The sequence below is a fragment of the Cynocephalus volans genome, chromosome 10, assembly GCF_027409185.1.
Source record: "Cynocephalus volans isolate mCynVol1 chromosome 10, mCynVol1.pri, whole genome shotgun sequence".
NCBI classification, from domain to species: Eukaryota; Metazoa; Chordata; class Mammalia; order Dermoptera; family Cynocephalidae; genus Cynocephalus; species Cynocephalus volans.
In genome coordinates, this window is record NC_084469.1 from 32,530,441 (window position 1) to 32,541,782 (window position 11,342).

At 48.7% G+C, this 11,342-nt stretch overlaps 2 protein-coding genes and 1 non-coding gene across 3 annotated transcripts; 1 reads left to right on the forward strand and 2 right to left on the reverse strand.

The window, feature by feature from the left end:
* Nucleotides 1-1,320: 1,320 nt before the first annotated feature.
* Nucleotides 1,321-1,427, reverse strand: LOC134389774 (U6 spliceosomal RNA). The gene has a single exon (XR_010024750.1). It is a non-coding gene; the product is annotated as a U6 spliceosomal RNA (small nuclear RNA).
* A 2,680-nt stretch (nt 1,428-4,107) lies between these two features.
* Nucleotides 4,108-5,715, forward strand: MED11 (mediator complex subunit 11). Its single transcript, XM_063112752.1, has 3 exons — nt 4,108-4,238; nt 4,434-4,564; nt 5,212-5,715. The coding sequence occupies exons 1-3, from the start codon at nt 4,154-4,156 to the stop codon at nt 5,347-5,349; spliced, it is 354 nt and encodes a 117-aa protein (XP_062968822.1). The 5' UTR covers nt 4,108-4,153; the 3' UTR covers nt 5,350-5,715.
* Nucleotides 5,716-5,923: 208 nt separating this feature from the next.
* CXCL16 (C-X-C motif chemokine ligand 16) lies at nt 5,924-10,397 on the reverse strand. Its single transcript, XM_063112798.1, has 6 exons — nt 10,071-10,397; nt 9,553-9,691; nt 9,171-9,253; nt 7,028-7,420; nt 6,280-6,349; nt 5,924-6,030 (listed from the first exon to the last, which is right to left on the reverse strand). The coding sequence occupies exons 1-5, from the start codon at nt 10,138-10,140 to the stop codon at nt 6,303-6,305; spliced, it is 732 nt and encodes a 243-aa protein (XP_062968868.1). The 5' UTR covers nt 10,141-10,397; the 3' UTR covers nt 5,924-6,030; nt 6,280-6,302.
* Between the last annotated feature and the right edge of the window lie 945 nt (nt 10,398-11,342).

Consider the following 11,342-nt stretch of genomic DNA (forward strand, 5'->3'; position numbering starts at 1 on the left):
CAAGAGAATTATATCAATTGGGGTTAGATCAATATTCACTATTTAATTAAGCCTATGTATATGTTATTCACAGCTGAGTCATGTGTACGTTATGATTACCTTTTTCTTCTTGCACAACTTTGTTTTCCCAAAACAATTGCTATTTTTAATGTGCTTATTCTCTGAATTTATCACTAACTCAGCCCTATACTCTTCTCCAAAAGCCTATATATCCTCTCAATTCATTCAAAACAAAACAATGTTAATCTCTTTCATCTCCCTGAATAAACCTCTCCAGGATACTTCTAACCTACGCCATTCTGAACTGAACATTCTTCGTGCCTACTGCCCTGGATTTCCCTTAGCCATAACCACGGGGTTCCTGTTTACCTCTCATGAGTTGAAAGCCTTAGGTGCTGAATCCCATATCTTTCTCTTCTGGCCTAACTCTAGTACCTTCCAGAGAAAGGGTGCACAGAGGAGAAAAATTCTGAGACTTCGTACATACCAAAATGTCCTTATTCTACCTTCGTAACTGAGTCTCTGGTTTTGTGAGGCTCTCGATATCTCCTAAAATTTATTCTTCCATGGTGACAGAATAACAGCTGGCCACCTAGGTAAGGACTGGATTTCCCAGAACCCCAGAATTAGGTGAGGACATATGACTAAGTTTTCTTCAATGAAATCTGAGAAGAAACAATATGGGCCAGCTCCTAGCCAGATCTCTGAGACAGAAGTGCCTCCTGCCCATTTTCTCTTCCCTTTTCCTGCCAGCTGCAGCCCAAGGATGGGAGCAATACAGGTTTGACAACACAAACAATGCCCTAGAGCAGTGTTTCTGAAATTTTACTATGAATACAAATCACCTGGGGATCTTAAAACACATATACTGATTCAGTAGGCCTGGGGCAGAAACTGAGATTCTGCATTTCTAACAAGTTTCCAGATGATGCCGATGTTGCTGGTTTGCATACCACACTTTTCAGTATAAGACCCTAAAGGATGGCAGAACTGCACTGCTAGCCTTGGTCCCTGTGTGATGTGTGGAGCACACTAACCTACCCACACTGAACTGTTTTATGAGAAAAAACTAAGTTTTATTTTGGGTCATTGCATTTTTAGCCTTCACTCTAACACAGCTGGAGCATAAAATTCTAGATTGGAAATCACTTTTTCCAAAAATGCTGAAGGCGTTACTCCACCGTCTTCTCATGTGGAGTGTTACTACTAAAAGGCCCAGCACCATCCTGACCACTGATCCTTAGCATGTGGTCTGTTTTCTTTCTGGAAACTTTTGCAAGACCTTTTTCTTTGAGCCTGGTGTTCTTTTAAAAAAAAAAAAAGAACATGGAACGTTTCACGAATTTGCGTGTTATCCTTGCACAGAGGCCATGCTAATCTTCTCTGTATCATTCCAATTTTAGTATATGTGCTGCCGAAGCAAGTACGAGCCTGGTGTTCTGATGTGCGGGTCTATTTTCCTCCTTTACACTGGGTACGTGATGGGCCCTTTCAATATGGAAACACAAGTCCTTTTTTCTCCTTCATTTTCTGTGATTTCTTCTAAACTTTAAGCTTCCTGGACTTATTTCTTTTCTTTCCCATATGCCATCTCTTTTCGTTTGCTTTACTTTCTGGGAGAGTTCCTCAATTTCTCTTCAAACTTGTGATGGATCTAAGAGCTTCAATAGTTGTTCTGGGTGGCTGGTAAGCTCAGTTGGTTAGAGCACAGCCTTATTACCCCAAGGTCACAGGTTCGGATCTCCATACTGGCCAGCCACTAAAAATATATATATACATAGTTGCTGTTTTCCCCCATTGATTTTGGACTCTGTCATTCATGTTAGAAAATTTCTTCAAAGATCAAGAAATCCTTTGCTGTCTGCTGATATTTAAGAGTGAGGTGCTAAGTTGACTAGAAGTTCCAGGTACACAGTTGGGACTTAGCAACTGTGAGTTTCATTATGCAGTGATCTGGCTAACTGCTTTGTTGGAGAACCCCTGATGTTAACACCTTAAGTCTTTTCTCTGACTAATCAAATTCCCTGGAGAAAAGTCTTCCAGTCTCTGACCTGGGAAGTACTGTCACGTGTCACTTAACAGAGATACATTTTGAGAAATGCATCTTTAGGGCCGGCCCGTGGCTAACTCGGTAGAGTGCGGTGCTGATAACACCAAGGCCCCGGGTTCGGTTCCCATATACGGATGGCCGGTTCGCTCACTGGCTGAGTGTGGTGCTGACAACACCAAGTCAAGGGTTAAGATCCCCTTACCGGTCATCTTTAAAAAAAAAAAAAAAAAAAAAGAAATGCATCTTTAGGCAATTTCATCATTGTGTGAACATCATAGAGTGTACTTACACAAATCTAGATGTAGTCTACTTCACATCTAGGCTATATTATTAACAGAACTATTGTTCTGACCACCATTGTATATGTGGTCCATTGTTGACTGAAATGTCATTATCTGGCACATGACTGTATAAGCCTGGTTGCCAAAGTTCTAGAAACCACCACTCAATATATAAACTTTCATTTATTCTCTGTTTTCAATGCAGTACTGTGACCAGCTTGCCCTCCAAGCTAAAAAACCCTGTCTTCCATCTCCATCAAAGAAACCTCCAGTATTCTGATAGGTTGGGGGAGAGTAGTTGCCAAGATATATGGAGTCAAGGACATCTGGCAGTCTTTACTTCAAATAATCCTCCCAATTTTAGTACCACCTTCATGCCAGTTACATGCAATGTCACTAATTTAAGGGTCAATCAGGTTCTTCTAAGCTGTCTTCACTGCTGGTTTGGTTGTCTCTTCATTGCTAAATCAGTTACCACATAGTCTCTCTTTTCCAGCTTCTATCTAAAGTTTTGCTATTAACTCTTCTCCCTTTCTCTCTGACCCCTTTTTGTTTTTGTTTTTGTTTTTGTTTTTCGGTAGCTGGCTGGCACAGGGATCAAACGCTGAACCTTGATATTAGCACCATGCTCTCATCAACTGAGCTAACCAGCCAGACCAAGGCCCCTTTTTAAAATAACTTTGTTATTTTACTAGGATTTAGGGAAGGATACAGTTAAATGTTTGACCCATCAAGTCTCCACTCACGTGCTAACCCTGTGAAAACTGGTTTTATTCTTCATGATCTTCTATAAACTGTCAAGAGTGATCTTTCAAAAAAGGTAAATCTTGTCAAAACACACTTCTTAAAAATCCTTTAAAGACTCCCCAAATGCCTTCAGAATAAAGTCCAAATTACTTAGCTTGCAAGCCTTTTCCTGACTGGGATGCCCCCTGCAGTCTCAACACTGTCACACCTAACCACCACCACACTGTATTCACTCTGGGCAAACTGAACCCCTTGCTGGACTCCAAATGTGCTAAGCCCCTTCACAGCACCACGCTCTTGCCTATGCTGTTTCTTTTCCTTTTCCACGCCAACCTCTCATCCACCTAGTTAACCCGGTAAGATTCAGTTCAAGCAGCACTTCCTCCGAGTATCCTTTCTCTGCTCCTTGAGATACACCCTAAGCATATCTCTACAAAACACCTATCCCACTATCACAGGAGAGTCCACCTTATTCATCTTTGTATCCCCAGAGTCCAGCACGTAACAGGTAACCAGAAAGGGAAAGGGGAAAAGGCTGGAAGGAGCCAACATCTGAGAACATATCGATAGTTGTGTTCCAGGTGGACTCACGGTCAGGAGGAAGCGCTAGGGAAAATAACATAACACTCACTAAAAGTCAAGCTTTCCTCGAGCTGGGTGGGCCGACAAAGGGCCCATGGCATCCAATAGGGAGGAAAAGCCCAGAACTCCCACCATCATCACCTAGCAGTCAGCAGAAGCTTAATAAATTCTTGTTGAATAAATTAAATACAGGCCATAAGACAGTGTCATGAAGGTGGGCAGGTGTGACTGGCCTCAGTCTAGGGGATAGTTCAATATCACCTCTCACCACAGGAGGTCCGGAGGTGTAGGCGCAGACCCGGCCAGGGGCAGGTTACCCTGTGAGTTGTAGTTCACCACAAGTGGACCCAGAAGGGCGACCCTGCGCAGAGCATCCTGGGAATTGCAGTGTCGGCTAGAGTGCCCCCCGCGCAGGCGCAAACCTATAGTCACTTCCGGACTCAAGCGTTGCATTTCGCAGGAGAAAGTCCCGTGAAGTATTCCCAGAGTGACAATGGCTACCTACAGTCTGGCGAACGAGCGACTACGCGCCCTGGAAGATATCGAAAGGGAAATCGGCGCCATCCTTCAGAATGCAGGTCCGGCGTGCGGCCACGGACGGCAGGCAGCGAGAGTGAGACCAAGCCTCGCGCACATGCGCCGAGCGGAGACTAGGAGAGGGGTTGGGGAGGTTCCCGAAGTGCATGCGCCGCCAGGGCGAGGCGGGGGGCGGGGTGGGGGCGGAGCTATGCCGGCGGTCTCCAGGTAGCCCCGCCCTCTCTCCGCCCTGGCAGGTACGGTGATCCTAGAATTGTCCAAGGAAAAAACCAACGAGCGGCTTCTAGACCGGCAGGCGGCGGCCTTCACCGCTTCGGTGCAACACGTGGAGGCGGAGCTGTCGGCTCAGATCCGCTACCTCACCCAGGTGGGTGTGTCTGGGAGGTGCTGGGCGCAGACCCCAGCTCTCCGCCTTACCCTTAGCCTTCGTAGGTCCCAGGCGGAGCATTAACTGGACAGAACCAGACCTCCCAAGCAGGCATCACCCCCCGAGCGTGCTAGATGACCCTGGCAAGACCCCACCATTCCAGGGCCGGTTTTTTTCTCTAAAAGGAACGCATTAAAGGTGGCCCTGCCTACCTCACTAGGGTAGCATCACATGAGCCATTGGATGGGAAGTGCCCGGGTGTGTAAACAGTGCTAAAGCCACAGAACTTACTTTGTCCTGAGAAATTTGGCCTGACCTCAGGGGCATGAGGCCCCAGATGCTTACATCCTGAGAAAAGGGACAGGATTGAGAGGGTTCTGAAGTTGTTCCATTTACTAATTTTTACAGTGTGCCAGACACTCTGCATTATCTTATCAATCCTACAACAACTCTAGGAAGTAGTTATTGTCACCCCCATTTTACAGATGAGGTTAACAGAAGTTAAATGATTTGCTCTAGGTCACCCAGTTACCATGTAGCATAACGGATTCAAACTCAGGAAAGAAATGAGACAGGAGATCTGATGCCTGGTTGGGAGATGGGCAAAAGAGTCAGTGCTCCGTCAAGCTGTCTTAACTGTCCTGTAGGTGGCCACAGGGCAGCCCCATGAGGGCTCCAGCTACTCTTCAAGGAAGGACTGTCAGATGGCTCTGAAGCGAGTGGACTATGCCCGCCTCAAGCTCGGTGATGTGGCCCGAACCTGTGAGCAGATGCTGGAGAATTAGGCCAAGAAGGTTGATCGAGAGCTTGGAGGGAGACCATCACCTGCAGAACAGAACCTGGGAACCTGTAGGATGGGAAACATGGGCCGACACATACATGCCCTCCTGGTCAGAGTATACTAGGACAAAGGGGCAAAAGGTGGGAATGAAGAAATTAAAGCCCAGCCTTCCCACAGCTATCCCCTGGCTTCACCAACACAGTGCTCCTGCTCGGCACTTGACAAACATGCCAACAAGCTCAGACAGGAGATGGAGATTCAGACACCCAACCCACTTCTTCATGTATTTCATGCCGCTGCCCCAGGTTTCCTGCACACTTGGCCCAATGAAGATACATTCTTCTTCATTGGAAAAGACAAAAACAAGAACTAAGGGTTTTCATAATAAAAACAGTAATAACAAAAACAAGGAGATCTGATTCTCATTGGAGTGTATATGAATGATGCAAGTGATTGAGGAAGTAAAACCAGACTGTACAGCATCAGCAGCACAACAGCCACTGATGAGGGTGGGTGGGAAATCCCAGGCCTTCATTGTGGGAATGGGGGAGGAGGCAGGAGAAGAGTACGGCTGGGGAGGAACAGCTCGTGTTGTATAAAGAGAGACTTGGGACAAGCGGGAACCATTAGCACAGAAGCTGAAGCCAGGAATCATAGTAAGGGGGCATGGGCCTGAGTCCAATGTCTGCAGAAAGAAGAGTCAATAATTATAAAAATAATTTTTAGTAGCTAAAAAACATAGAATTTGTACAAGTTATCATTACTCAATATAAAAGGCAGATTATATAATTTTTTTTAAATGGGGGTATCTAAGAGGGCAGTAGCTGGTTAGTCAAATATTAAACAACAGATATGTATAGAGTGCCAACCATATGCCACAAATTTGCCTATTGTATTAATTACATAGAGTATCAAAATAAGTCACAATCTCTACCATCACAAGCTGCCATTCTTGGCTCAGGCGTTGGAGTCTGGTGTCACAGGTGTATAATGAAGCTGCGAATCTGGAAAGGATAAAGAGACTGAGAGATGAGCTCTGAGATCAAGGGGAGTCGGAGGGGGTGGGGGTGATTGCTTAACTAAGTAATCAGACTCCAAGACATTAATCCTATGACTTGGTACACAGTAGGTGCTCAATAAAGATTTGTGAATTGAATGAACAGTCCTCACCTTCCTCCACAGCTTCATCTCCCACTAGCCTGGTCTAGCTGCCATCTTTTTTTTTGGCAGCTGGCCGGTATGGGGATCTGAACCCTTGACCTTGGTGTTACATACCACACTCTAGCCAAAAGATCTAACGAGCCAGCCTTTTTTGTTTATTTTGTCTTTGGCAGCTGACTTGTCCAGAGATCCAGAGACCTAAACACTTGACCTTGGTGTTATCAGCTCTACACTCTTCCATGTGAGCTGCCAGCCAGCCTCTCACCTCCTTGATGCTGTTACAAGCATTCACTGCCTGGCTTTGAAGGCCATGCACTGGTTCCTGGGCCTGTGATGGCCCCCTCTCCTCTCTGATCTCTGGCTAACTCTTTCCTCACAACCCATAGGAGGTCCATGATGCAGAGAGCCTTAATATTTGTGTACCTGGGTCAGATTTCTAGCCACCTGATAGCTACTGGGGTTAGGATCCCTACCAGAAAGGCTTTGGGTCCCTGGGGGAGGGGTTCAGAGGTCCAGTTTACCTGGAAAGTACTTCAGTGACTGCTCCCTCCTCCTCTTGCACAGCACATAGAGGAGGACTCCAATGAGGATGAAGATAATGACCAGGAGAGTCAACACCGGCACCACGGCTGATGTGCCAGCTGCGAAACCTGCATTTTCTTCCAGCTGCTTCTGGTTCTCTCCAGCCTCAGGTCTAACTCCCAGACTGTGGCCCACAATGGGAGTCGTGGTTTCATTGAGGTTGGTGAGCTCTTTATCCAAGGATGGTGCTGCTGGTAGAAAGGTGGGGTGCAGGGAGGATGGCAGGAATGTCTGGCCAATGTCTGAAGGATCAGGAATTCCCGTGGGCTCAGGAATCTGGGTGCTGGGGAGAGGTAAATGCTCCCGACTCTTTGAATTAGTGCTTCCACATTCTGGAGAGGAAAGAAGTGAGGAATCAGGGCTATCGGGAGAAAAGGTGAAGAAGCAGATAAAGGTGTAGGGGTGAAAAAGTAATATCTTTTCCTCACCCATCACAAGGGTCATGGCTGACACCCTGATAACAACAAAAAAAAAAAAAAACAGATTAACAAGAGAAAAAGCATGGGCCGGCCCATGGCTCACTCGGGAGAGTGCAGTGCTGATAATACCAAGGCCACGGGTTCAGATCCCATATAGGGATGGCGGGTTAGCTCACTGGCTGAGCGTGGTGCTGACAACACCAAGTCAAGGATTAAGATCCCCTTACCGGTCATCTTTTAAAAAAAAAAGAGAGAGAAAAGCATAACGAAGGTCTTGCTTCTGCAGTTTTCTCAATTGCCAAGATGCCATATTTGGGGGTATCATGTTCTGAGCCCCAACAGAAGGAAGGGGAGCGGGTCAGCAAGAACATCAAAGGGACAGCTGAAGGCCAGGGGAGGAAGGCAGTGGCAGAGGGGAGGGGTGGGGGACAAGGAAGTGAGCAAACCACAAGATGCAACCACTGGGACAAGTAGGTGCTAGAAACTGGGAAGTCCAGAGACCTGGGTTGGAACCCTGGCTCTGCCACAAAGTGGCTGTGTGACCATGCCCCTTGACTCCAACCTCTCTGGGACTCATTTCTTTCAGCTGTAAAGTGAAGCCAAGGTATCTGGGAAAATTAAATGAAATAAGGTAGGGTGAAGTAGTCTGAAGGGTAGTATGGTACCACCAATGCTACACCAGACAACTTTAGCTAGGATATGGAAGAACACTTTGTATTTTAATGGTTGTATTTATTTTAGAAGAAAAATACAACCAGTGTGTCAAGTTTGTGACTTCACAGATATTATTACATGGGGCAAGTTGCTATTTAAGTTTTTCAAAACTGGTTTATGTAGACAAGATTTATTCATTTAGGGTTGGCTGGTTAGCTAAGTTGGTTAGAGCACAGTTTTATAACAAGTTCAAAGGTTTGGAATCCTGTAGTGGCCAGCCACCAAAACAAACAAAAAGAAGATTTATTCATTTCAATGTATGCAAGTTTTACCTCAAAAATTTTTTAAAAGAGCATAAAATATGGAATTCTATTTAATACACATGCTGAAATGTTTTGAGATGAAGTATAATGATGCCTGCAACTTATTTTTAAATACATCAAAAAATAAGGTGGATTTATGATGGCTAGATGGATGGATAGATATATGGATGTATAATAAGCAAATATAGTAAAATACTATAAAATCTATATTGTAAAATATATGTTTGCTATATTATGTAAATATGTAAAATGTAAGTATGAAGGTACTTCAAAAAGTTCATGGAAGAATAGAATTAAAAGCTAATAGGAATTCTTCCATGAACCTTTTGAAGTACCCTAATATATATAAATCAAATATTGTAGAATCTAGGTGGTTCATTGTACAATTCTTTCAACTTTTGTATATGTCTAATTCATAATAAAATACTGGAAAATAAAAACAGTGCCTTGATTTCAAGAAAAATATTAAGAAAATAATACTTGTAGTACACGTGATAGAATCAATCAGTAAACACCATGAAGGTGGTGGTGAGTGATGTTTGCTTTGGTACAGGGACTTCAGTGAAAGTACTTTGGCCAGTATCAGAAGGTTCTAGGAATGTCAGAAGGAAAACGGCCGAGGCAAAGAAAATTGTATGCTGGAGGCCACTGAGGCAGAGCCTGGGGAGTAGGGGGCAAACTCTCACCTTTGCCATCAAAGCAGCCAATCAATTTACGAACCCACCGGTCTTCCGGGCCCCCACATACACTCCGGAGAGGTAGTTGGAACCTGCAAAGGAAGAACCTGGTCTCAGCTGCGGCTCCTCCTTTTCCTTCCCCAGCTCTTTCCTCATTCCAGGGGTCTGGAGTCATCCCAGGAAAGAGCTTTCTGCTAGGACTGGCACTGGGAAATCCCCAGGTAGGCAGGACAGAGAAATGAAGATGCAGAGAACTGGGGCAAACAGAACCCGAAGAGGGGGTTAGGTCCCCACAGAACAAATTCAGCTTTGACCAGACGGGGTCCTGGAGGCACCTGGTAGGGAGGGACTGTGCAGGCGCCGCCGTCCCAGGGGCAGACGAGAAAATTACCTGATGTAGCGTGGACAGCGATGGTAGGCTTTTAGGTGTTGTTGGAGATGATCCATGATTTGAGCCGATGGGGGGGAGTCAGAAGAAAATATCCTGTCACAGGGACAACTTCCGGTGATGCTGCCCTCGTTCCCATCGCCTGAGCGGGATAGAGGTGGTCGGCACAGTTCCCCAGGCCGAGGGTCTACCCGCCCCCAGCCCCCGGCCCCCGCTGTCACTTAGCCTCCAGCCCGCTGCTCCATTGCAGCCGCTCCCCTAGACGCCGGGATCTGACCCGCAGGCTCAACCCACACACCAAAAACCCCCAAACGTCCATAATTCCCCCAGGACCCAGCTGTCCCTCAGCCTGTCCCCAGCCCCGCTGGCCTTCCCCTTTTCTCGGCCGCCTTGGGAACCCTGGCAGCACCCGGCTACGCACTTCATCCAAACTCAACTCCGCGGCCCTAGTGTCCCCTACCCCTACTCGTTCTCTCCCCGGGGCTCGGGGATCTGAACCCCCAGCCCCGCCGCTGACTAACCTGGCGGAGGCAGCCGCGCCAGCAGGAGGAGTAGGAGCGCGCGGGCCCCGGCTCCCCAGACCCGCCTCATCTCGGGGCTCGGCAGAGTTTGGGGGGATGGAGCCGCCGCGCCCTGACTCCCAGACAGACGGGCTCCGCGGTGTGACGTCCAGTCGGTGTCTCAGCGGCTGTCGCTTCCCCCGCCCGCCTGCCCGCCTGCAACTCTGGAGGAGACGGCGGCCGTCGGCGCTGAGTCCCGGCTGGGCAAGCGCGGCAGGCGGCGGCGCCCTCCCGCCCCGCGCTCGAGCTCGCGCCGTGGCGAACGGCCCGTGCGGTCGGGGCTGTCGAGCTGCCCGGCGCCCGCCGCCTGCGGAAGTCCCCGGAGGCGGAGCCCGCTCGCCCCGCGCCCCCGCACCGGGCCCAGGGCCTCGGTCCAGGGGGCGCCCGGAATGTCCGAAGAAACCGAAAGAAAAGTCGGGCGGCGGGGAGAGTCGGGGCAGCCGGGCAGCGGCCCGACGGGCTGCTTCGGTTCGGTTCCGGCACGTCAGCCCCCGCCGGCCGCTCCAGGTGGGTCCGCGGACCCGTGAACCTCCCCCTCCCCCAAGACGCTCTCACTTCCTCGGGCCCGGCCTCTAGATGCTGCGGAATCCAGTCACGAGGCCGAGGTGAAGAGGTCGGGACAGCCGCCAGGCTGGCGTCCAGCCGCGCACACACCGGCCGGGCCGCCACCCGCGACGCGCGATCCCGTGGGGGCGTGGCCACCCGACGGGCGCGCCGTGGGCTCGGGCAGCCCTGACGTCACCATCGCCCCTTCCCCGAGGTATTTACCTTCGAAAAGTGGTGGCGGCTGCAGGTACCGGAGGAGTGGGGCGGCCCGCGTGGGTCTACTGGGGCTCAGCGCCAAACCAATCCAAGCCCAAAGGACGCCCCAGCTCCTGTTCTACCTCTTCCCGCACCCCACAGAGGGATCCAAAATTCTGCCTTCCTCACCCTACGCTTCCCAGTAGGATTAGCCCTCCCTCATCTCTATCCGTAATTCAAACCCTACTTTTGATGTTTGAATCCTGTTTTGAGCCCAAAATACCATCTCATCCCGGGGTGGTCATCTTCAACCCTAATCGCCCACTTTCAGGTCGAGGCTCTCATTTTCATCCCTGAACTCCCATCCTCAGTCCTGAAAACCCTATTCTCAGCTCCTAACACTCATCCGTATGTCCCACCCTAAGTGACCCTCAAACCCCTCCCCTCCCCCATTTTGTGGCCCAGCCCCAAACTCTCTTACTGCTACCCTGT